This window comes from Cricetulus griseus (assembly GCF_003668045.3).
Source record: "Cricetulus griseus strain 17A/GY chromosome 1 unlocalized genomic scaffold, alternate assembly CriGri-PICRH-1.0 chr1_0, whole genome shotgun sequence".
NCBI lineage: Eukaryota > Metazoa > Chordata > Mammalia > Rodentia > Cricetidae > Cricetulus > Cricetulus griseus.
The window spans coordinates 228,513,805-228,539,561 of record NW_023276806.1 but is presented as its reverse complement, the minus strand read 5'-3'; the positions used below and the strand labels follow the sequence as shown (position 1 = coordinate 228,539,561).

The following is a 25,757-nucleotide window of genomic DNA, read 5'->3' as shown; positions in this document are numbered from 1 at the left end:
AGAGAAACTGCATCCTGTTTCTGGAAGCTATTGCTGTAAGGTAGGGCACAAGGACTCTGCCTGATGGCTGAGACCATGGAATTATTCACGGTCTTTTGTAAACTTGGGGAAAACTAAAGGTCAGCACCAGGGTGCCCATCGTCTTATCTCCATGTGGATTCTTCAGGAGTGGTTACCAAGTCTCCTGAGGGTGACGATGTCCCCCTCCTTCATCATGCTTCCCTTCTGTCGAAAGTCTTAAGAGCCGTTTACCCCATCACTATAGTTGTGTGTTTAGATATTTCCGGGATTTCCCCTCAAGAATCCAAATCCTAGCCAGTGAGAGAAAGGGATCTCCCTCTTGCCAACCCTGAACTCCTCGAGGGCAAAATTGCAGATTTTCATGCAAAGACTAACAATATGGTCATCCTAGATCCCCGGACCCTGTGTTCTCCTTAGTCCTCTCACTGTCCGACCTGCCGCCTCCCCAGACTCCTCAAGAACCTCAGTGCCGCTCCCTTCACTTCCTTGTTCCGCAGTGTGTAGATGAGGGGATTGAGCGCGGGTGTGACCACCGTATAGAAGAGCGAGACGAACTTGCCGCGACCCTGGTTGTAACTATATGTGGGTTGCAGGTAAGTGTAGGTGGCAGAGCCATAGAATAGGCACACAGCGGTCAAGTGAGAGCCACAGGTGCTCGCCGCTTTTCGCCGCCCTGCGCGGGAGCGCATACCCCAGACCGCGCGCCCCACGGCGGTATAGGAGACCAGGATGACGGCAGAAGGCACCAACAGGATGACCACCCGCGCCGCGAACATCTGGCGCTCGGTGGCGCTGCGGCCGCCGCGGCAGGCTAGCTGTAGCAGCGCCGGCAGTTCGCAGATGAAGTGGTCCAGACGCCGGGCCGCACACAGCGGACGCGCCGCCAGCAAGGCGGTCTGCGCAGCTGAGTTAGCCAGGCCACCAAGCCAGGAGGCGCTGGCCAGTGCGCGGCACAAGCGGGGTGAGGCGAGTGAGGCGTAATGCAGAGGGCGGCATACGGCAGCGGCGCGGTCCAGCGCCATAACCGCCAGCAACACGCACTCGGCGGAGCCCAGGGCCAGCGATGCGCACAGCTGCGCTATGCACCCGCCGCGCGGTAGCTGCAGCACCGGGCCGCAAAGGCTGGCCAGCAGCGGCGGCACCACACTGGTGGTGAAGCCGACATCCACCAAGGCCAAGTGGCAGAGGAAGTAGTACATGGGTGTATGTAGGCGAGGGTCGCGAATGGCCAGCAGCACCAACGCCGCGTTGCCAGTCAGCGTTAGCAGGTAGCAGAAAAGAACCAGCGCGAAGAGGACGGGTTGCAGTGAGGGCCAGTCCGTAAAACCCAGCAGCAGGAAGCGCTCTGCTGAGCTGTGGTTAGCCTGAGGGGAAACTCCAAGAAGGTTCGGAAGGGTAAGACAAAGAAGTTTAATGCTAGTGGGCTTGGTGCAGGCCTTGCACTTGTGAGGCAGAGGCCACCCTGGTCTACACAGAGTTTCAGGTCAATCATAGCTACACGGTGAGGCCCTGTCTTACCTCTATCTATGACAAGCAAGAATCCCCCCTGTGGGATAAACTGGGCAAGAGAGGAAAAGCCCATGCCCTAATTTTAGTTTCACTACATAGCCACACGCCAGTATTCCTTCACAAGCTCCTCCAAGGGAAACAATGCTTATGTTTAGCAGAGGAGCGGGTTGAGGATTTAGAAAATCATGTGTCACAAGTCCATCGCTAATCAGGTATGCCTCCCTGGCTCTGGATGCACTTCCAGGAATTAAAGAAGAAATTCAGTGTATCTACCAAGGGCTGCTATGAAGACAGTTACTGAAGGACATAATCCACTCTGAGCCTTCTTCCCCCATTTTCCTTAAAAGTGTACACTGTGTAAAAGTCAAGCCTGAGTGTGACTAGATGGAGCAGCATTGCCACTTTGTGTGTGTGTGTGTGTGTGTGTGTGTGTGTGTGTGTATGTTTTCGAGACAGGGTTTCTCTCTGTTTGCTTTGGAGCCTATCCTGGCACTCGCTCTGGAGACCAGGCTGGCCTCGAACTCACAGAGATCCGCCTGCCTCTGCCTCCCGAGTGCTGGGATTAAAGGCGTGTGCCACCAATGCCCGGTTTTTTTTTTTTTTTTTTTTAATTATGGACAGCTAAAGTTGAAGCTAGGAGAGCCTGAGCAGACAAGCCAGTCAAGCCTCACAGGTGACCTTAACTCAGTTCCACCTGCAAACCAAAGTGGAAGCGCTTCTTGAAAATACCTATATTATATAAAAACAGAATGTAAGCTCAGCCACTTAGAAGCAGCCAACAAATATATGTAGCTATAGACTTTTCATGTGAATAGACCAAATACAATAATTGTAACCATCAAATATTTTCTTTTTCTTACCCTCCTTCCCTCCCTTTCTTTCTTCCTTTCTGCCGCCTTTGGTCCCGTTTTTGTACCTGGCAGCCTCTGTGTTTCCTTTCTTCCTGCCCTTCCTGCCCCACCTCTCCCTCCCTCCCTTCCTATCTGCAGGGTCTCATGAAGGTCGGCCTTTAGCTCCCTTTGTAGCAGAGGGTGATCTTGAACTCCTGACCCTCTTGTGTCCACCTCCAGAGTGCTGGGGTTATAAACATGTGCCACCATGTCCAGCCTCCAAGCAAATGTTTCTTTGTTTTACCTCTATGTTTATCCTACAAAAATGTTCCATTTGTTTTTCCACTGTGGCTCACTAAACCACTTCCTCCTGATTCAGGAGCAACTGTTTGCTCAAATAAACTCTTTAAATGTTTATTGTGCTTCAGTCTCCCCTCCCCCCAACTCCGCTACGCTTTGAACTGAGGATTGAATTGGGGGCCTTGTGAACGATAAGCATATGCTCAGTACTGAGCTATACACTGACTACAGGAATTTGTATTTTAATCCGTTATATTATTGTCTAATCTGTGGAGGTGACTTATAGAGCACAGGACCTCCTGCTGTAAATGTGGTGGTCACCACAGAATAGCCTGGTCAAGATAATTTCCTGTCAGAGAGGAAAGAGAAGACCTTAGTCCTAGCAAGCACAGTCAACTCTAGTTGGCTATTTGGGTTATAGAATTCACACTTCATGGCATTCTGCCTCAATTTTGTCACGTGTATGTGGGGGAGGTTGAAGTGGATGATTTCTTGGGTCTATCCTGGGCTTTCCTGTCAATCATTTCTCAAACAAATTTAAAAGAAATGAAAGAAACATAGAGAACCTCATTTTCATGGCCTAGGTATTGATGCTGAATCCAATATCTGGTGGCATGGAAACCATCATAGTTGATGGACTGGATAAAATTTACATAAAAATTTTTCTATGCATGTTTCCTGACAGATAGTATCATATATGTAACTTATAAACACACTCATAAACTTTTAATATATATTAAATATATTATATATTTATATATAATAATAAAAGCCACAATCCTCTTGGCTGGCAAGATGGTGCACCAGGTAGAGGCACTTGCTGTCTAATGACCTGAGTTTCATCCCTGAGACCTAAATAGTGGAAGAGAGCTGAGTTCTTCAAGTTGTTCTCTGGCCCTCACCATTGATGCTGATGCATCTATCAATTACAATCTTTTATATTTTTTTCTAGGATGCAATCCCTCTCCCAATGAAACAGTTTGCTTATCCTTGTCAGGCAGGATAAGTTTTAATGGGAATAAGAACAAGGTTCAGGACCCAAACTCCTCAGGTTTGAGTTTTGATTCTGCTACTTCCTAGAGGATAACTGTGTGCCCCTGGAAAGACAAGTGTGAAACAGGAGTTAAATACACAGTGCTTTGAACGGTGTCTGGCACACAGTAGGTGAGTAGTAAATATTGTCACTCATATCTTTTACCACCCTAAGCTGGCCTAAGATAGCCTCTAACTCACAATTGTCCTGTTTATGCCTCCTGAGTGCTGAGATTACAGGTGTGTGTTTCTGAATCACTCCTGCTTCAGGAAATGAATTGATATAAAACTCTATTCCCTTTCATATGTTAACTTTACTATTTCCTTGATTGATTATAAATTAGGCAATAGTCTTATTTTACAGAGCAGAGTAGGGAGGGGATCAAAATTAAATGTGTCCACAGTCACATTGTAATGATTTGTAAGAGTTTGACTCAAACTTGACTTTACAAGCTGTATTATGCCAGAGCATGGAAGAGAAAAGGATATTAAAAGCTTAATCTTTATTTCTAGACAAATTTACAGCATTGGGGCTGAACTGAACATGTATAAAATATAAGAAATAGCATTTAAGTTTGTGAGGTAGTGGTGACTAGAGGTATTGAATTACAAAAGGACAAATTCTTCAGTATTGTGATTTCATAACCATGTACCAGCACAGCTAGGCAAGCCCTAAAATATTTACTTTCAGACATGCCACCACATGAAAACAGGTACACACTAATAGAATTTCACAGATAATATTTACGTTGTGCACAAATTCCCAAGAACACAATTCTAACACACACACACACACACACACACACACACACACACACACACACACCCCACTGATGATTTTTCAGAAGGCAGATCTGTTGTGAATAGTATAATGTGTCTTTAAACTTTCCTTGACTTTCTTGACTGTGAAACCATTTATTCTTAGAGCAATGTAACAAACTTACCTTCATGTCTAACATCTGGCCCTGTTTTTAGACCTTGAATTTATGTTGGTGTCCTGCTTGTGTTCTGGATTCCCTGGGTTTGAAATGACAGAGGGAAAGATTAACAAAAGATCCAAATATTTGACTGTATCAGTTGCTGGACTGAGTACCTGAGATCAGAGCTGGGTACCCCAGAATGAAGACAAGGGGACAGTGCCATCCTGTTCGGCAGAGAAATGAATCAATGGTTTGGAAAAGAGATGCATAAGTTTGTGGAATTGGGGTATAGCAGAAGTGGGGGGCTGTTACTGGAGAGTCCTGAAAGGGGCACAAACAGGTCAAATGCTTGTCTTGTGGTGGTAGCCAATTAACCTTAGCTGGTGACTGCACCAAAAATATTCTTTTAAAATCTAAGGGGAAAGAGAAAAATGAAGGATACTGACACCTTCTCTCACTAGAGAAGAAGCAAGAACCTACTTTCCCTGCTCCTTGGAAGAGGGGATGTGGCACTGGGGAATGTGTGTCCCTCTCCCATAATTAGCACTTTCCATGGAGGTGTCCAGAGAGACATTCCCCAAGGAGACAGAGGGGGAATCCTGGGGAGACTATCCCTTCAGGGTACTGTGTCTCTGGCATGCTGTGGAGGCTCCAGGCAGCATAATCTCCTCTTCCTGTTATTTCTGCTCATTCATCGATTGACCTGCTAACGTCAGTAAATCTGCATTTCTGTAAAGCAGCCTTAATCTATTGGGGACACTGCAGATTTTTTTTTTTTTTTTTTTTTTTTTTAGTTCAAATTAGGAACAAGCTTGCTTCACATGTCAATCCCTTCTTCCTCTCCCTCCCCTCCCCCCACCTTCCCCCAGCCCCCAATCTGTCCTTCACCCCATGCCCTCTCCACTCCCCAGGGAGGGTAGGGCCTTCATGGGAGCTCCCCAAAGTCCACCACATCATCCTGGGCCTTCCCCCATATGTCCAGGCAGAGAGAGCATCCCTTCACATGGGATGGGCTCTCAAAGTCCCTTCTTACACCAGGGCAAAATACTAATCCACTACCAGGGGCCCCATAGAATTAGAAGGCCTCCTCATTGACATCCATGTTCAGGGGTCTGGATCAGTCCTGTGCTGGTCTCCCAGACAGCAGTCTGAGGTTCATGTGCTGGCCTCCCAGACAGCAGTCTGAGATCCATGTGCTCCCCCTTGTTCAGGCCAGCTGTTTCTGTGGGTTTCACCAGCCTGGTCCTGACCCCTTTGATCTTTATTCTTCCCTCTCTGCAACTGGGTTCCCGAGTTCAGTTCAGTGTATATCTGTGGGTGTCTGCCTCTGCTTCCATCAGCCACTGGATGAGGTCTCTAGGATGGCATATAAAGTAGTCATCAGTCTAATTCTAGGGGAAGGGCATTTAGGGTATCCTCTCCACCATTGCCTCGATTGTCAGTCGACACTGCAGATTTAAGTCACCTTAAGTTTTTTTTTTTTGGTTTTTTTTAACTTTGGAAAAGGAACAGCATTTTAATATACAGTCCAAGCTGCTGAGTGCTGAGATTACTGTCCCTGTCCCTCACATCAATCTCACCCTCAGCTGGACATTGGCTTTTATCACCTGCTATCACTTGTGTTTGCTTTTAACCCTCCATCCCTTCAGCTCCTCTTTATTCCTGAATATATTGTGTTTGGTCCACTCTTTACTCTTGTTATACATCTTGGTGAATATTTATCCACAAAAATCAAAACTCACCTCCATCCCTTTCCTTCTTCAGTGATCTGGAAATTTACCACAGTTCCTCGTCTACCTTATGTGTCCGTGTCTCTCTCTATCCAGCCCACCTTCTGCCATTATATGGAGCTGGTGAAATGGCTCATTGGTAAAGGCGCTTGCCACCACCCTAACAATCTGAATTTCATACCCAGGACTGACTGGTGGAAGGAGAGAACTGACTCCTGCAACTGGTCTTCTGACTTCTACATGTGGGCTGTGGCATGCACATGCCCATACCTCACCACCACCGCACACACAAATAAACAAATGTAATAAAAAGTTTAAAGGAAATGATTACTTTTTTGGTAAATTCTAATCAATATTTTCACTTTCTAGTATTCTCTTGGTTAAATTACTACTGTATTTAAATTAAACCCTAATTTGATCCATTGCCTATGCTTGTTTGGTTGATTGTGGCTGGAGAAAAACTTACAGACAGGCTGAGAGGTTTCACTTTACCTTGACAAATGACTTTAAAGGGCAGGGACAAAAGCCATGTGATAAATATGTACATGTCTATATGTAGTGTAGCTGGGTTTTTTTTTTTCAATATTTGACCATCCCCTTATGAAGGGTACAGGGAGACTCACAAGGCTCATGAAACTTAGTAGCATGAGAGAGACACATCTGGAGGGTATATGGGCAGTAAGCAATTGGTGGAGGACTAGAGCTGTCCCCAAGGTGTATATGGAACTTCTGTGAGTCCTTAATCCATGCTGAGGTGGGTTTTTCTGTGATATTGGAGTTACCCATAGCCCTGTAAATAACCCAGCAAGAGTTATTGCTTCACTAAACTTCACTTGGGTGGCATAATTTCATTGGGCTGTTGTTACCCTTTTTATCGGGGGTGAACAAAATAGAACACCAAGAAAAACTAGGGAATGAATTGCCCAAATTAGGATGGAAAACAAACAAACATGAGTTTTGGAGGAACAGTTGCATGACTTTTTTCATGGTAAGACATGCAAGCGAAGCTGTTCCAAGGGTGGGACATCCTTGAGGGGAACCCAAAGGTTGTCATTTTATTCTATGTAGTATAATATATTATGCTTTTTGATGACTGGGATAAACCACATGTACAAACAAGAATACCCCTCAAATAGTTAATGGACTAGAGAATGTGTTACTACCCTAGTTACTTTCATATTGGTGTGATAAAACACCATGACTAAGGCACATTAAAAAAAAAAAGTTTATTGGTGGCTCATAGTCCCAGAAGGTTAAAGGCCATGACCATCATGGCAGAGATCATGGCAGCAGGCAGGCAGGCATGCAGGCAGAGCACTGAAACAGTAGCTGAGAGCTTATACCTTGATCCACAGGTAGGAGCCAGAGAGAGAGAGAGAGAGAGAGAGAGAGAGAGAGAGAGAGGAGCTGAAAGTGGCATGGGTTTTTGAAACCTTGACGCCCACCCCCAGTGACACACCTTCAACAAGATCACACCTCCTAACTCTTCCCGAGTAGTTTCACCAAGTGGAGACCAAACATTCAAATATCTGAGTGTATGTGGGCCATTCTCATCTAAACCACCACAGTTACCATCTCTGAAAGTAACTAAAAAGGGTCAGGATTGTTGTCAGGCTATGACAGCTGCTGCTTGAAGTCTACTGTGGCTGTTAGGACTAGAAACTGAGGTTGGCCTACCTGTCTAGAAAGACCCTACCCATGTGAGGAGGGAATTTTAACATGAAAAACACATGGAGATGATATATTTCACATTTGGCCTCTGATTTGGCAGGGAAAAAAAGCAGAAACGAGGGGATGATAAAATAGGCATATTTTCCAGTCATGCTAACATTTCTTGCTGTCAGGCCTTGAGGAAAGAGAACAAAATTCATCTGTGGAAAAAAAAAAAAAAAACCTTGCCTGGGATCCAAAACTGTGAGACTTGTGGAAGAGACAGTAAGAAGAGAGAAGACAGGTTAAAGTGACAGGAAACACATCTGCAGTCCAACCACAAATACAGAGGATGGTAAATATCTATGATTCCAAATGCAGACTGGGCCTTAATGATGACTCAGCAAAGGGAATTTGTTTTCTGTCATTTACCAAACCTTCAACTTTCAGTTAAGAACCCTGGATATTGTGGACACCAGTAATAAGGGCATGGAGATTTCATTCTATTTGTACTTTGCCCTTTCTGTGGGGAGTGATGGAGTTTGGTAGTATATCATGAGCCTGGCATGTTAAGATGCTGCCTCTTTAAGAGAAACTAGATTTCCTTTCTCTGAGGCTTAGGAACATTGCAGAGATAGAAAGAATCTAAGAGCCAGAGACTGGGAAGGAATGCTGTGAAATTCCCTTTTCTGGACATCATATGGCTGCTGCACTCATAAAACCGCAGCAGTGGCGGTTTCTTGAACAGGACCACCAGAAGACCAGGCCAATTAACATTCCAGGAGATACCACCCCATCTTGAGGAGTTAGAGGCTCCTAATGGTTGATAGAGGATGGGAATCATAGTCCTTAATGCTGTAGCCACCAGCCAAGTTGTCCTTGTTCAAGTGGTAAGTCCCTCCCTATGTGTGACCTTAATTAAATGTGATGAACTTTGCACACATGAAAAATAAAATGAGGGCTAGAGAGAGAATCCTTCCAGAGGACCTGGGTTCAATTCCCAGTACCCAAATGGTGGCTGGCTCACTACTGACTGTAACTCCAATCCCAGGGGATCTGACACCTTCTGGCCTCTGCCAGCATGAGGAAAACATGTGATACACAGACATACATGCAGACAAAATGTTCGTATACATTAAATAAGTAAATGAATAAAAAGACCTGGAAAAAGGAAAAATGATTTAGTAAGAGGAAAGAATAAAAGAGGATAAGGGAAGGGAATGAATTCAAAGTACATTGTATGATATATAAGAAACTGAAAGAAAAAAACAGAGACAAGATTTGCCAATATTGGAGTGATCTAGTCACACTTCCCTGGAGCCCAGTTCCCCTTCTCTCCATCATTTTGTTTCAGCAAGGGCAACCCCTGCTTTATGAGCTCCAGGCAGCCTTGAGTTATAGCGCTGGTCCTTATATTCTCTGCCTTTCTGACTTCTGGCATAAAGCAACCCAAATAATATATGAGCTGTGGCCAAGTCATATATTACCTTAGATCACCCACCCTCTCTAGAAACCTATAGGCTAACCTATAGCAAAGAACTCTGGTTGGGATTTAGAACAAACCCCTATTGTGGTGGCTAGTGTTATTAAACTGTCTTTTTACCTGAAATAAATCTCAGCTCCTATGTATACCAACCTGGAACAGAATGTTTTGCTCTTTTAAAACATCCGGGTGATCAGAGAATTAAAACAAAACAAAACCAGAAGCATTTCTTGTCTTCTGTAGGACCTAGGCAGACAAGAAATAGGAAAGAGAATTGATGGAGGAAAGGGCTGTAAGGGGCACCATGCCTTCTTCATCAGAGCTTAACGCGTTTCAGTGGAGGGAGTCTCAGGTGGTGATAAGTCTTAGATGAGTTATTTGGACCAAATTTACTTTGTGTGCTGTCTTTGGGATGCATTTACAGTGACTGTTTACAAAAACTCTCAACTGAATTTTCAAGAGCCCAACAATTTCTGAGCAGAGTCCCTTCCTTTTTAAATACCATCACAGCGTGCATCGCCGCCGGATGTCAGTACAGTGGACGCGTGCTGCCACCATGTGGTTGCTTCGCGCAACGACACCTTTTGCAGTTCTCAGGTCCTGAAGCACCGCAATCAATACTCTCTTGAGCTCTTTGAAGATTAGGGCAGTAACTATCAGAGTTTTGTCTGAGTCTCACCCATAGACTTCTTGATTAATCTGATGATTTGCAAGTATAAGTTCTCTCCTTTTACGTCAACAGTATTGATTCAACTATTACAGGCTCCCATTTGCTCCTCGTAAAAGGTGATTATACTGTTGGAGCATGTGCAAACTGTTGTCCTGCCTCACTGCAGGGCAATTATTCAAACCATCTATCCCCCTTGTAGGTAATTAGAAAAGCTCAAAAGAGCCTTGGGAAACATGAGGCCACTCCATCACAGTTATACTGTTCACTGGGTACAACGGGGCTATGGGCAGAACTGGACTTGGTTCAATTCTAACTTTGCAAAAAACATTTCTGCTTTTATTTTCTTGGTGGTGGGGAGGGCAGGCAGTCTGTGACCAAAGTCTTGTCATGCTTGTTTTCCAGATCTTTCCCCCAAGCTAATGGTTTAAGCAATGAATCATTCCAACAGCTTAAAGTAAAGCATGATCTGTGATACAGAGGGAAGGATTTTCATGGGTCTTTGGGAGGGGCATTACTCACTCCATCAGACAGCAGAGCTGATGATTTAGTGCTCACACCTGCCTTGTAGACTTACTATGTCAGGAGGCTGCATTCTAAGAGCACCTGTGCTAAGGAGCTACACTAAAGGGGGAGCACCTAGGCATTGAGCTGAGACTGCTGCTGTCTCAGAGGAGTTTCCAGATTGGTGGCTGGATACTTAGGTGCAGCTCACAGACACAAGAGAGACATAGGTAGGAAACACACTGCACTCTGAAGACAGCACCTCCCTGTGTCTTAACTTGTGAATGTTCATCATCTGGAAGTCTATGTGAACACAAGAAACAGAAACCTTTCTCCTTTCCCCTTTCCTAGTTAGGATCAGAATTAATGAACTTAGAACTTTGTTGCCTATTATGACTGGTGTTTACCATGGAGTCAAGTGGACATATTTAAATCAGGTTCAGGACAGATGGAGCTCAAGATCCTTTGGCAGTGATGGTGGAGAAGGGCATCCGCCACACTCTGATTTTGTTCTTTGTGAGAGACTCAGCCACAGAAATAGAGGATACTCAGGGGACCAAACACAGAGCAGGAGATTCCTAGCCTAGCGCAGCACATTAATTCAGACTTCTGCTTATTTATCAGGAAACTGACAACCAGGAAGGTGGCAGGCGGTATTTACTCTAGGTCATTAGAGACTTTGTATCGTGAAGCTCATAGCCTAGGGTTTCAGTCCTTTATCATCATTCATTTTTTTTTCCAGAAAAAGAGTTTCATACAGCCTGAGCTGGCCTGGTATGAAAGACAAATCTCCTGTTTCAGTATTCTGAATGCTGAGATTGCAAGTGTGAGTCACTGTTCCTGGCTGCAAGTCTTCACTCTTCACTTCAAGAACTTGTTATGTCTGCACATGTGTGCATTTTTGTGGGGATACATGTGCTCAAAGTCAGAAGACAGCATGTGGGAGTGGGTTCTACCTTGTGGTCTCTAGGGATTAAAATCAGGTCCTCATGCCTGGTGACAAGTGCCCTCAGCTGCTGAGCCACCTTTCTAGTCCCCTGAACCCTCATCCTTGGGCTTTCCCTACTCAAAAACAACTCCTGTTTTCATGTGATGTATGCATTGTACATCTGTGTATATGCAACTGGATAAGAATAATGAACACATACATAATTATAGAGGTTCACAAATACTTCATACATAAGAGTGAAAAAGTGGACATATGCAACATTTTCAATCAAGGTCTTACATGATGGGGCACTACTCAGAAATGAATATGAGTCAGCTGTTATATACTGTAACATGGATGAATCTCAAAACAATTATATTGGATTAAGGTAGTCAGGCCAAAACGTCCATTTCACTAAAACTCTAGGAAAGGCAAATTGATCTGTACTGATGGAATGCAGACAAAAGATTGTTTGGGAGTAAAGTTTGCAGAGAAGGGTGAAAGGGAGATACTGCATTGGGGCATGAGGAAACATTTGAGGGACATGTGTATTGTTTAATGGCTGTGCCAATGGATTTGGGGTGCCCTCCTGTGTCAGTTCTTATATACAGATAAATATATACAATTGATTACATGCCAATGATGACTCCATAAATGATGAGAAAAAGTTATTGTTAGTAGGGTGTGGTGACTTTGTCTTTAATCCCAGCACTCAAGAGCTGTGAGTACAAGACCAACCTTAGTTATACAGCAAGGCCCTGACTCAAAAAGAAGGTATTGCTGCTTTGACAAGATAAGCACTGCTGTTCCTATCATGGATCTGTGGGGTAAGTTTTCCTATGAGTTTCATAAAGCTGCCTCTTGTGATCTTCCCCAGTGGAAACCAATGGCAAAATGCTGAAGTACTCCTTAGCTAGGGAGACCTCTGACAGAAGTCAAGATGGAGGTAATCAGGAGATGGAATGGTGCATTTTAAATGTGCAGTTCTGCTGGTCAGCTTCACCCTGGGGATAAGAACTCCAGGGATCAGAGGAAAAGCCATGCTGCAAATCCTTCAGGTAGCTCTTCTGTGCTGTGTTTCCTCCCTGTTGACATTCTGATGGCTGCAAGATAGAGAGAGATTCCACTTACTGATAAAATGGTGACAGTCATACCATCCTCCCCGGAGCTGGCAGAATAACCACATATGTGTCATTTTTTTCTTTGGTTCTTGGGATTGAACATAGGGTCTTGAGCTTGCCATGCAAGTACTTTCTCATTGAGCCAGCACCCCAGTCCCACTGTTAAGTTTTGAGTGTCATATTGCCCAAGTTCACATTGTTTGTGACAGTTTCATGGGAATTAGCATTTTCTCTAAACAAGGACTGTCTGAACAAAAACCACCTGTGTTTACTCAGTTTTTACCACAGTGTCAGGAGAACAACAAGCACATAGAAGAATAATGAAGAGGTGCTTGCAAAGTTTTAAGCGTTGGTAATAATAAAAATCATGTGGATTTTATTTATTTTACATTTTTAATTAAATTTATTCTTTGACAATTTCATTCCTGTATATAATGCATTCTGATTACTCTCTCTTTCTCTCTCTCTCCATACCTTATGCATTTTAATTATTAGTGAATTCTTAATTAATGTATCCATTTGATCCTCTGGGAGACTCTTATTTTTTGAGACAGGGTTTTACTCTATAGCCTAGACTGGCCTGGAACTTGCAATGTTCCTCCTGCCTCAGTCTCCCAAGCACTGGGGTTGTGGAATTGCATCACCAGAACTTCTCATTAATTTGCTCTGCTTTCCACCAACTCTTGTAGTTCATGGATACTCTAATCATCTTCAGTGTCCTGGATGTTTTTGGCTTGTCTTACTGATGGGGGGGCTGTAACATGAATTAATAAATGATCCAGAGACTGATATTGAGTTTCAAACTTCAAGCTGAATATCAGAAAATCAAAGCAGCCGGCCACTAGCTTCTTATAGCTAACTCAAGTTGAATGGACTGATCCTGTCTTCATGAACTCTCACCAAGCCTCAGACTGTAACCTCTCCTCAGCATGGCTGGAGAATGAAAGCCTCCTCTTGAATACTGAAGATTCTGCTTCTATCTTTTCTACCCATCTAGTGCTGGGATTAAAAGTGTGTGATCTGTTAATCTTTTAGACTGATTCAATCTCATGTCTCCCTGGGTGGCCATGTCCCTGGAGAGATCTATCTACCTCTTAATCCTGAGTCCTAGGATTAAAGGTGTGTACCACCACCTCCTAACTTCTGGTTGCTGGGATTAAAGGTGTGCCTGGTTTCTATGGCTTGTGGCTGGTTTTGCCTTCTGAATCCTCAGGCAGGCTTTAATAAATCATAAACAATATATCACCACAGGGGGCATTTTTCTGCAGTCGTGTTGTGTGGCATCTTTCTCTACCTTCCTTTGGGTTTCCCAGGCACCAACCCCACTGATGCAAAAATACCCTTCTGCCCCCTACACGCACTGTCAGATGGATGATGCTTTCTGTGCCAATCTGCCTGACTTAGTATTAAAAATATTTGTAGAGATACTCATGTAGCATGGGTTCTTACATACTCCCAGAGAATTTGACTTCCTTGTCATCTCAGCTTTATGGATAAGGAGTTTAAAGTGCAGAGAAATTATGTCATTTGTTTATGATCACACAGCTAATTAGTTGGAAGAATTAGGATTTGAATTCAAGCCAAGTGTGGTGGTGCCCATGATGACCTGCAACAATTGAATAAAGCAACACTTGGGAGGTGGAGGTAGGAGAATCGGGAGTTTAAGACCAAATTAGGCTACATAATGAGTGTGAGACCCATCAGACCTCTATCAGACTGTCTCAACAAAACAAAACAAAACAAAACAAAAACACCCACAAACAAAATTTTTAAATTCAAATGTATTAACACCAACTCTTTCAACCACAATGGTATATTAATGCCCATAAGATCTAACCTCCATGATTCTTTTCAGATCCTCTTTCACTTAAGAGCTTTGCTTTTACTAGGGACAGATTTTTTTTGTTGTTGTTGAGCCTACTAACTCAGAAAATAAAGGCCTTTCTTACCATGTCTGAATGGCCGATAACTTCCAGGACCATTGCCCTGTAGGTGAACGTTGTTTCTAGTTAAATTGCAACTTTGTTTCTAGTCAACCGCAACTTTGTTTCTAGTTAACTGCAGCTTTGTTTCTAGTTAAATTGCTCCACTTGTAAAATCAACCCTTTGCAACAGGAGCCAGAATAGAGCGGCGGGTGTTGAGGGAATCAGTAGCTTTTTAAAGTTAAGTCTATGTTCCAGGTTTCCTCTCCTTTCATCCTTGATCATTTAGAATCTAAAGTTCTGTTCAGGAGTCATCTCCCACCCCTTGTCAAATCTCGGAGGGCCCCATTTTCTGGATACTTCTTTTTAATGCAGCCTTGACATCCGAATTCCTCAGGCTGTAGATGACAGGATTGAGGATGGGGGTGATCACGGCATAGAAGAGGGACAGCAGAGGGTCTGTGGCTGGGTCATAGCTGGCCTTAGGGCGGATATAGATAAAGATGGCAGTACCGTAGAAGAGAGATACCACTACCAGGTGGGAGGAACAGGTGGAGAAGGCCTTGCGGCGACCAGCAGCTGATGGAATGCGGAAGATAGTGGCCAGGATCCGCCCATAAGAACTAAGGATGAGGCCAAAGGGGCACAAGATGATAAGGGCGGCAGCCAGGATAATCTGCAGCTCGTTGAGCGAGGTGTCTCCACATACCAGCTGCAGCACCGGCTGGATCTCACAGAAGAAGTGGGGGACGGCGTTGGGGCCACAGAAGGGCAAGGAGAAGATGAAGGAGGTGTGGCCCAGCCCCACCAGAGCCCCGCAGGCCCACGCGGCACCGGCAAGCTGCACACACACCCGCCGGCTGAGCAGTACTTGGTAGCGCAGGGGCTCGCAGATAGCGGCATAGCGGTCATAGGCCATGGCAGCTAGCAGGCAGCACTCGGTGGCACCAAAGAAGAGGAAAAAGAACATCTGCAGAGCGCAGCCGGAACGTGGGATGTGGCGCCGGCCAGTGAGCAGATGGTGCAGCAGCAAGGGGACGGTGACCGACGTATAGCAGATCTCCAGGGCTGAGAGGATGCGGAGGAAGAAATACATGGGGGACTGCAGCGCTGCGTCTGTGGAGACTAGCGCCACAATGAGGAGATTGCCTGCCACCGTGAGCAGGTAGACAGCCAGGAAGAGGGAGAAGAGGAGGCCCTGCAGGTGGACCAGACGTGAGAAGCCCACCAGCACGAACTCAGTTACCAGGGAGGCGTTGGTACCCATCTACCACAGCCTGTGGCCAGAAAGGAGTGGAGGAAGAAACACTACTGTGTGTGCTTCAGCGGGAAAGAGGTGGCCTCTCTATTTGAGGACTCCTTTTTTCTTAAACTACCAGGGCTTCTGAAGTGAGGCGTCCATGCACAAGCCCATGTTACACCCCAGTCACCCTAAGAACGCGATGGGTGTATATTTGTCTTTGATCTCTGCGCTGTCCTCACCCTCAGAAGTACCCACCGAATTCAGGGTCTTCTGCTCTGGCTCCGGATTGTTCTGCCCTCTCTCTCATTCTTCCTCTTATTTTAGGTTTTAATTATTATCCCGGGATGGTCTAGAATTCACTGTGTTCCAAACTGGTCTCCAATTCACCTCGATGCTTCTGCTTCAGTTTCAGCAGGAGCACTGGGATTACAGTAAGTAGCTATCACATCCAGTTTCTCCATCTCTCATCCTTGCTGGGGTGGACATTTCCTTCCCAGATGAACCCGAATTTGATCCCCATTGGGAGGGGGATCCTATTCCAAGTCAAGGGGATTTCTTATCCTGTTCAACCTCTGAATCCTTTATCTTTTCTTCTCCAGTATGTTTCTTTCTTTCTTTTCCTCTCAGAGTGTCTCTTCTCTGATCCATTTTTACCCCCTTCCAACAGCCCCTCTTTATTTGCTATCATCTTACCTCAGACAGAGTTCACAGTCTCCAGTTGGTAGGAAAGTCTCAAAATAATCATCTTTTGGAGGTAGCTGCAGGAAATAAAGCTAGTCAGAGGAGTGGCGATCTCGGTGATAAAAATGCAGTGGAATACAGGCTGTCTTCAGTTGCTCATCTTTGCATCTTGGTGCTCTCAGACTCATCCTTTCATGTCACAATACGCAATACACATATCACAATACAAAACTCCCCAGACTCTGTACACAAACCTCATGGATGTTATACTAACATGTTACACCTCTAAATCTAAGCACAGAAGTGTAAGTTAATAACCACAGAAACCAGATTCATTCAAGGTCACAGATGTATCATATATATGTACATATACAAACATCATTGCAAATAACACGGAAAGTGACTGCATATAATAAAAACATAGACACCTAAAAAGATAAACTTAAATGGATACATAAATTCAAATGCTATGCAAAAATATAAATGCTCATTAGAGCCTTGAGTCCACTCTTTGGTCCTGCTGCAGTTCAGTTCTTGCTTTATTTCATCCTGGATCTTGCAGCATTTTTCTGGACAACATCTATATAGTGTTTTCCTACTTGGGAAAATAACCATTGATAAAAGCAAGTAGTGCCTGGTGACTGGCTTATTTTGTTCCTCTTTCTGCAGCATGGGTCCCTCATCAGGAGGATTTTCTTCAAGTCTCTGAGGACCAGAGTCTCCCAGTACACTCTGCTTTCCAACTAGGAGAGCCTCAAACAACTAATTAATGTTACTTTGGAGTCTGTTCCTTAGATGGCAAGAAGCAGAGGCCGATCTATGAGAATGTTTTGCAGGCAACCTCAAGGGTTATGGGTCTCCCTCTTAGCTATCATGTACTATCGCTGGTCACCCATTTTTATTTTCTCCTTTCCATTACTGTAGATGTCACTACGTCTACAAAACCAGTAATTCTACTTATTATTGATATATTCTTTATTGATATAGTTCAACAATGAATTTACTGTGTGTGTGTGTACATGTGTATATGTGTTCATGTCTACATGTGGAGGTCAGAAGTTGGTATTAGTTTTTTTTTAACCTTATTTTATTCCTGTGTATTTATCTCACTATGTGGCTCTGGTTGACCTATATAGACCAGGCTGCCCTTAACTCTAGGAGGGACCGGGAGCCTCTTTGCCAGTGTTTGCTGCCAAAATTGCAGATGTTCATCTAAAACTATACTTTTGTAGAATGCTAGACTCCCTTTAAGCCTTCTTTATTTTCTCTCTTAGTCCATTCCCATCATTTATCCCCAGTTCCCTTTTCTCTTTTTGTTTCATATAGCCCGGGCTGCCTAAAATTCTTTATGTAGCTGAGAGTGATCTTGAACTCTGCCCTGATCAAAGGCTTCACCTTCCAAATGTTGGGAATTTAGACATGTACCCTTAGGCTGGGCTTCAACAATTTACTTTCTGATGTGATAAATATTTACAGATAAAATCCACTTAAGATCCCACTCTTAGTGTACCTTAGCCCACAAGTGATGGGGAATGTATTTCTTTGTATGTTTATCTTATTGATTATTGAATAAAATACTGTTTGGCCAATGGCAAGCAAGGACTAGGAGTCAAAGAGGATTCTGGGAAATGTAGTAGAGAAGTGATGATCCAGGCAAGAAGTGACATGGCAAGGAGACTCATATCTAAGTGAGGAAACAGGAAGTGTGCCTCTTTTCCCCTCTGCTCCTGCTCCAGTGGCACAATGTGATCCACTAGCAAGGAGGGATGCCAATAAGGCGTCCGATAAGATAAGTCTTATAAAATATATAGGTTTATGATAGTTAAGACTGAGCTAACAGATGAGAATCCTAGTCATTGGCCAAGCAGCATTTGTACCTAATACAAGTTTCTGTGTGTTCATTTGGGCCCTAACTCAGGTGGGCGTCTGGCGTAAAGCTCACACATGGTGGTGGGGTTCAGGCGGCTTTTGGCAGAAAGATTTATCGTAACATACAAGAGTTGTTTGAGGCTTTCCTGACTGGAAAGCAGAACATGCTGGGAGACTCAGGCCCTTGGAGACTTGAAGAAAATCCTCTTTATGAGGGACCCATGTTGCATAAAATAAGCCAGTCACCAGGAACCATCTATCTGCCTTTATCAATGACTATTTTCCCAAGCAGAACAACACTATATAGGTGAGGGCCAGTAAGGAGTTTGTATCACTCTCTCAAAGGCACAGTTTTGAGTGTCATAATCACAAAAAATTAAATCTCTAAAATGTAATTCTGGAAGAATTAGAAATATTACTTTAAAGATATTTATTTATATTTTCAAAGGAGTATTTATTGATGGAACATAAAACATGGGAAAACAGTCTACTTTATTTCACAAGATAGGTGAAAGTGTACAAATTTTACATGCATAGCACTCAACTCAGGTATGCTCATGAAGTTCACAAGATATAGCAATTATGAATGTTATATTTATAAAGACATTAGTCAATAATCAAAATATGTAAACACACATCAGTATGGCTGGCAATTGTGTGCATGGAGCTTTATGCTCACTGTTACCTGAAATACGATAATGTTTTTGACTTTCAGGGATGTTAGACTGAAGAGATTTTGATATTTCAGAATTTTGGCGTTAGAGTTTGTGGCAAAACCAGGTGGTGTTGTTGGCGCACACCTTTAATTCTAGCACTCGGGAAGCTGAGGCAGGTGGATCTTCGAAGCCAGCTCTGGTCTACAGAGCTAGCTCTGGTCTATAGAGCTAGCTCTGGTCTACAGAGCTAGTTCCAAGCACATGGAGAATACAGTGCAGGGTTATCATTGTGCCAGCATGGAAAATACAGCACAGAACCATCTTTGTAACAGTCATGGACATGAGGACTCAATTCTCAGAGGTCAAAGGACATGGGGAGGCCCTGTTGAGGACATACTTCTGGAAATTAAAATAAGCTGTCATCTGCCCTGTTGGATTTAACATCTCTGTTCACAAATCATGGTAGTGCTTTACATCCTTGTATATCTATGTGAGGAAATTCTTCTCTAGGCTTTACCCATTTCACTTTTCAATGCCACCTTTTGCAGTGTAGTCTTCTGTTTCTAGATTTAGGAATTATTATTTTGTCGAGTATAGTTTGTCTGCCCTTCGTTTTCAATTCTTCTCATACCTCTATGATTCACATGTTTAGTCTTTTTAATGACATCCTAGAGTCTTCCATGTTCTGTTTGCATTTTGTTATTATTTCATGTTAACCATTGTCTGACTGTTGTAATTATTCCTCCTTGTCTTCAAGCCATGCTATTCTTGCTGCCATTTGACCCATCTTATTGAAGTGGAGATTTTATTTCCAAAATTCTCATTTACTTTTCTCCAGTATTTGTACCTCTTTGTTGAATTTATTTCATTTCCTCTATTGTTTTTCTTATTTTATCTGTTTATTTTTGTTCTCTTTTAATTCATTCAGGACTTTACTCATGACATCTTTGACTTCATTAAACATTCTTATAACCATTATTATGAATTCTTTCACTGGGACTTCATCTAATACTGCCTTTTTAAAATTCATTACTGTGGAGTGGAAAATTTAAAAGCAATTGTCCTTCTTGGGTTCTCTTTGTTTCTGTATTGATTTTGCACATCTTGGATTAGGTTGCTTGTTGGGTTTAAAAATAAGTCACTTGTATTTTCCAGTTGAAGTGTTTGCATTATTCCAAAGGGACAAATTTATAGTAGGAATAAGGCACCATTCTCCCCAATGAACTGAGTATGTATTTCACTGGCTAAATTTTCAGCCCATGTTCTCTGGTCACTAGTCTCAACTTCCTGCACCACTTTTTTTTTAACTTCTTTATTGACTCTTTTGGGGTTTTACATCATGCACCCTAATTCTGTTTCCTCCCTGGTCCTCCCATGATCTCCCTTCATTCCTGTTACATACCCCCATGAAAGAAAACAAAACAAATAAAAGCAAGTGCAGTAACAACAAAAAACCCTCAAACAAAACAAAAAACCACACCCAAAACAGAAAAATCTGTTTCTCCTTCTCTCCTGACTCTCCATCACTTCTTCATCTGAGGTTTCAGTGTGTCATTTAGTTTATCTCTTTGTCCCATCAGCTCGACTGGCAACTGTTCATTTTATGAGTCATTGGACTCGCTCATGGCCTGTTGTTTGGTACACCACTCTCATTAGATCTTCACCAGAGTTCCCGTTGGATATCTTGTGTCTTGGAGATCTTGCAGCTATGGTTCCACAGGACCAGTCCCTTCATGAGCTTCAGCAAGACCTAGTTGGGGCAGATGCTAGGGTGGGTCAACCTAAGGCCCAGTTGTGGGCCTGGTTGTTAGCCAGGCAGGTCAGATTGAGCCACTGGGGCCACCTGCCTTGGGTGTGGTGTCAGAGTCAGCTTACCTACATGCATGACCTCAGTGTAGGTTCACCCTCACCTTGGAGGGGTGGGGGCCTTCTCTCTCAAGAGCAGGGGCCAGCTTTCTTGCTGTAGTGGGCAGTGAGAGGTAAGGCCAGTTTTTCCAGAGCAGCAAAGGGCTGGTCTGGCTCAATATAACCCTCTGATTTCATCTCCCTTGATTCCTAGGGCCTCCTGAGGTACCACAGACATGGCCCTTGGCAGCAGCTTAGGCCCAGAGGACATCCTGGCTCTGGTGGGTAGGAAAGGCCACTCAGGTGGGAATGGTTCTGGCAGAAATGTCGTCACTGGACACTACTGCAACCCCAACCCTGGGCCTCTATGTGACCATTAGTGGCAATGCAGGACCCAGACTTCTGCTCAGACCCCAGCCATGGTAGGACCATGGACCCCAACCAACATGGTCCTTAGCAGCAGCTGGGGTCTGGATGTCACCACTGCTGCAAGTGACAGTATGGCCCTGAGACACTAACTTGGCCCTTGATCTTGGGTGTCTGCATTGGACATCAACACAGGCCCTGACATGTCCCTCAGCTGCAGCTTGGGCCCAGACATCACCATGTCATTGAGTAGCAGCTTGGGCTACTCAGATATGGATGCACCAAGGTCCTCTGGCACCAACCTGGACTCAGGTTTCAGCACCACTCCTTTTTTTTTTATTAGTTCAAATTAGGAACAAGCTTGCTTCACATGTCAATCCTTCTCCCTCTCCCTCTCCTCCCCCCAACATCCCACCTGCCCCTAGCCATCCCCCCCTCTACTTCCCTCAAAAGGGGCTCCCCAAAGTCTACCATATCATCCTGGGCCAGGCCTAGGCCCTTCCCCATGTGTCCAAGCCAATCAGCACCACTCTTAAGAGCAGAATACTATCTGTAGACATATATACAGACCAATAAGACCACTATGAAAATTCAGCAATAGTAAATTAAAAACCATCACCTCTTCAGTTCCAATAACTTTTGGGAAATAAAATAACAAGAATAGTATGGTGTGTATGAAGGTATTATTCACTAGGGCTAAGAACAAAGGAAGAAAAGTAGGCAAGAATAGTGTCTTAGTCACTTCCTTATTTCTGGAGAGACACTGTGCTGTCTAGTTTTATGTCAACTTGACACAAGCTGGAGCAATCTAAGAAGAGGGATCCTCAATTGAGGAAATTGTACCCCTAAAATAGGTCTGTAGGCAAGCCTGTAGAGCATTTTCTTAATTAGTGGTTAATTTGGGAGGGCTCAAAGTTCTGTAAAATGCACATGTCAGTCTCATATGAACTCAGCAATTTGAATGTCCTGAGAAGTTTGTAGTCTGAAGCTGATCTTTGGGTGGTGTTTGTCAGTTTAGTGGCAATACTAGCTAGGTAGAACACAGCAGCCAACTCAAAGGTGTGTACTGTTTGTGGAAAACAGTGATGGTTATCTGGTGGGAAGGGGCAGCCATTCAGGCAAAGATGGTGGCATAGGTGCTGGTCCTAGTCTGGGGCTCTGAGCTGGGATCTCAGGCCAGTCTGTTGGAGGTGGGTGATACCACTTGGCCGATTTGCCCTTTGTCTTGGGATATTTGCTTTTAACGATTGTCCTTTTTCTTCAGATGTTTCACTTGTCCAGTGGTCTCTGGATTCTTTAGTTGGATGCTTTTATTCTCCTGGAAAGACAAAAACAAAACCCTTCCCCAGCCCTGACTTTGGGAGTTCCTGTTTGGGCTGCCTTGCCTATATAAGCTATATAACATTTGATGTCTTTGTTAGCTTTTTCTAGATTATGACATTTCCATTCATGTCTCCCATTGCAATATGCCTTTGCCATGTATCTGCCAGTTAGGGTACTACAAAGTCAGGTGAATTTGTTGTTGAGCTACTGGAAAGAGACTGGGAGTTGGTGGTGAGATGCCTTGGGGAGTGGAGAGCATTTTTCCTTAAGGGGATGGAAAGAGAGGTTTCCTACAGTTCTTTCAGTTTCTGGTCCAGTTTTGGTCAAGCCAACATTCAAGAATTCTCTAATTAATAAATAAATAATAATGATGATGGTGATGATAAATAATAATGCCTCAGTGGGATGCTTCATCTTGTTCATTTAAGGTTGCTCTGCAGTAAATCTATAATTTGTTCTCAAGGGCCTCTTCTACCAGCCTTCCCTTGCGATAAAAGTGCTCACGATGAAAGGGCAGGATGGATTGGGAGCTAGAAGAGGGCATGGAGATTACAAAGAACAGCTCAGAGATGGAGGGTGGCAAGAGAGATGTTTCTTATCAAGACCCTGTATTATTTCAAGTTGAGCTAAAAAAATGAAGGATCTGAAGTTGGGAAATCCGGCCATTCTGAAGTCTTCAGGAAACCGTAGCTTATCTTCTTTTCTTCAGTTCCCAGGTGAACTCCTGTTTCTGTATAAAGTTTCACAGCTTAGTTCATAGACCCTTTAAAAAACTCCAAGGTTGGTTTTGACATCCTTTCCCCTCTAATTAGTCATAGATTTTCATTAACCTAGAAAGACCAAAAGCCTCTTTGTGGCCTTTTGATTCCTTCAAGGTGTTGCTGTTTCCTTCATTGGATCCTTACAAGATGACTCCAGTCCTTCCCCTGTATTTGGGTTTATTTAGAGAAGGGAGTAGGCACTCCTGCCCCCCAGGTTCTGGTTAGTGTGTTAAGATGGACACACAGAAAATGTTCTCACTTTCATTTTCATGTTATGGGAAAACTTGGATAAACTTAAAATTATATGATTTTATTTTAAAGCTTTTGAAATTTATTTATTGTTTGGCACGCATAAAAATAAAATGCTCAGCAGATATCACAGAGAACATAAGAGAGCGAAATTTTCTTATTTTAAAGATAAGTTACAAATCATAATTCAGCATATATTCCTTTAAATGTGTGTTCTTGAATTTTATTTGAATTGTTTTGCTAGAAGTGGTGGTGGTTTTAGCTGAGGGCTAGCTGCTGTCTCAGAGTCTGGGTTGGATGAGAACTGCACTCTAACCCAGGGTCATCTGGGAGTCATTGCTCATTAGACAAATAAGTATTTTTCAATATTCTCATTTCTAACAAGTTAATATGATCAAAGTAATCTTGATTCCAAAATTATCCTGCGTATATTTTCCAACTTCAAAGTCAGCCATCCTCCCATTCTGGGGGTTTTGCAACTGCAAATTCTTCAATGTCTACTTAAGCCTATGATAAACCATTTCTCATCTTCTCTCATTCACCTTGCCTCTGCTATGTCTTCCCCACTTTTCTGAAGGTCTCAAATCTCACCACTCCCCTGTCACTCTCAGGACAACAGGATTGGTTATGTCATGTTCTGAAAAATCCTAATGATATTTCTTTCTTATATGAAAGTAGACTTCAGGTGGGGAACTTTTAAACACATTAAAGACCAGGATCTCTGGAGGTTGTCTGGGCTGGTTAGTACCTGTGTCTTGCTCAGGGACAGTGTAGAGAGAATACAAAGTGTAGAGTGCACAGATCATGCCACACAGAACTGCAAATGGGGAAGTGGGCAGGAAGGATACTGGGGTAATGAGCTGGAGATGGCAGCATCGCCCCAGTCTGGTGAAGCCACAGATTCAGGTTAGAGGAGAAGTAGTTTTACATATTAGGTATTTGCTGTAAGACTTTGTTGTTCACTATAGTAGACTGAAACTATCTCCTATAGGGTGTGGGGATGCATGCTTTTAATCCCAGCACTTGGGAGGCAGAGGCCAGCCTTGTTTACACAGAAAATTCCAGAGAAGTCTGTGCTGAATGAACTTGCTTTTGGGAGAATGGAAATTATAAAGATAAAACCCAAGACTGAGACTGTGTCTTTACATTTCACTATCATCTGGGTGAGCTCTCTCTCTCTCTCTCTCTCTCTCTCTCTCTCTCTCTCTCTCTCTGTCGTGTGTGTGTGTGTGTGTGTCTGTCTGTCTGTCTGTCTGTCTGTCTCAATTTACTTTATTTGGATCTGGGGTCTGTGTCTGTCTTTGTCTCTCAATTCTCTTTATCTTGGATCTGGGCTTGGTCTCTGTCTCTGTCTCTGTCTCTGTCTCTCAGTTCTCTTTATCTTGGATCCTCTCTCTCCTCTCTCTCTCTCTCTCTCTCTTCTCTCTCTCTCTCTCTCTCTCTCTCTCTCTCTCTCTCTCCTCTCCTCTTTGTCTTGGATCTGGACCTTCCTAATGCTGTCTAGTTTCATCTGGACCATGCCACCATGCCACTCTGCTGTCCAAAAGCCCTCAATCAGGCTTTGAGGTTAACAGGACAAAGTTGTAGATACAGTTTGTGACCAGCAGAGGGGGTCATGTTCCATTGCTGGCCTCCTATCCGTGTTACTCATTTGCTTCTTGGATCAGATGTTCTCAACCTTCCTAATGCTGTGACCCTTTATTACAGTTCCTCATGATGTTGTGACCCCCAACGGTAAAATTATTTTTGTTGCTTCTTCATAACTGTAATTTTGCTACTTTTATGAATCTTAATGTAAATGTGTGATATGCAGGACATCTGATATGTGACCCCCTGTGAAAGGGTTGCTTGACCCCCAAAGGGGACATGACCCAAAGGTTGAGAACCACTGTTCTTGATGCTCCTTCTTTATCACCTTTGCCTACTTAGCTCTGCAGCCTTTTTTGTACCCTCATATGTGGTTGTTCAAATTAAGATACACAGGACTAGGATGATATAGGTTAATTTTATTCAGGGAGAAATCACTTTCATGAGAAACAGATAACCCAGGATCAATGCCCTGCTGCTCTCCATGACCCAACCGGAACCTTGAGAGAGAGCAAGCCTGTTTCTGACCCCAAAACAAATCCCATATGCTCACGTACGT

The 25,757-nt window shown here is 43.7% G+C and overlaps 2 protein-coding genes across 2 annotated transcripts; both read right to left on the bottom strand.

Annotated features, from left to right (window-relative positions):
• Positions 1–443: 443 nt before the first annotated feature.
• LOC113832470 (putative olfactory receptor 2I1) lies at positions 444–4,835 on the bottom strand. Its single transcript, XM_027388674.1, is given in 5 exon segments — positions 444–1,392; positions 1,394–1,419; positions 1,421–1,594; positions 1,597–1,645; positions 4,786–4,835. Coding segments are annotated over 5 exon segments (1,248 nt in total).
• Positions 4,836–14,946: 10,111 nt separating this feature from the next.
• Positions 14,947–15,885, bottom strand: LOC100769019 (olfactory receptor 10C1). The gene has a single exon (XM_027388667.1). It carries the CDS (start codon positions 15,883–15,885, stop codon positions 14,947–14,949), a length of 939 nt encoding a protein of 312 aa, XP_027244468.1.
• Between the last annotated feature and the right edge of the window lie 9,872 nt (positions 15,886–25,757).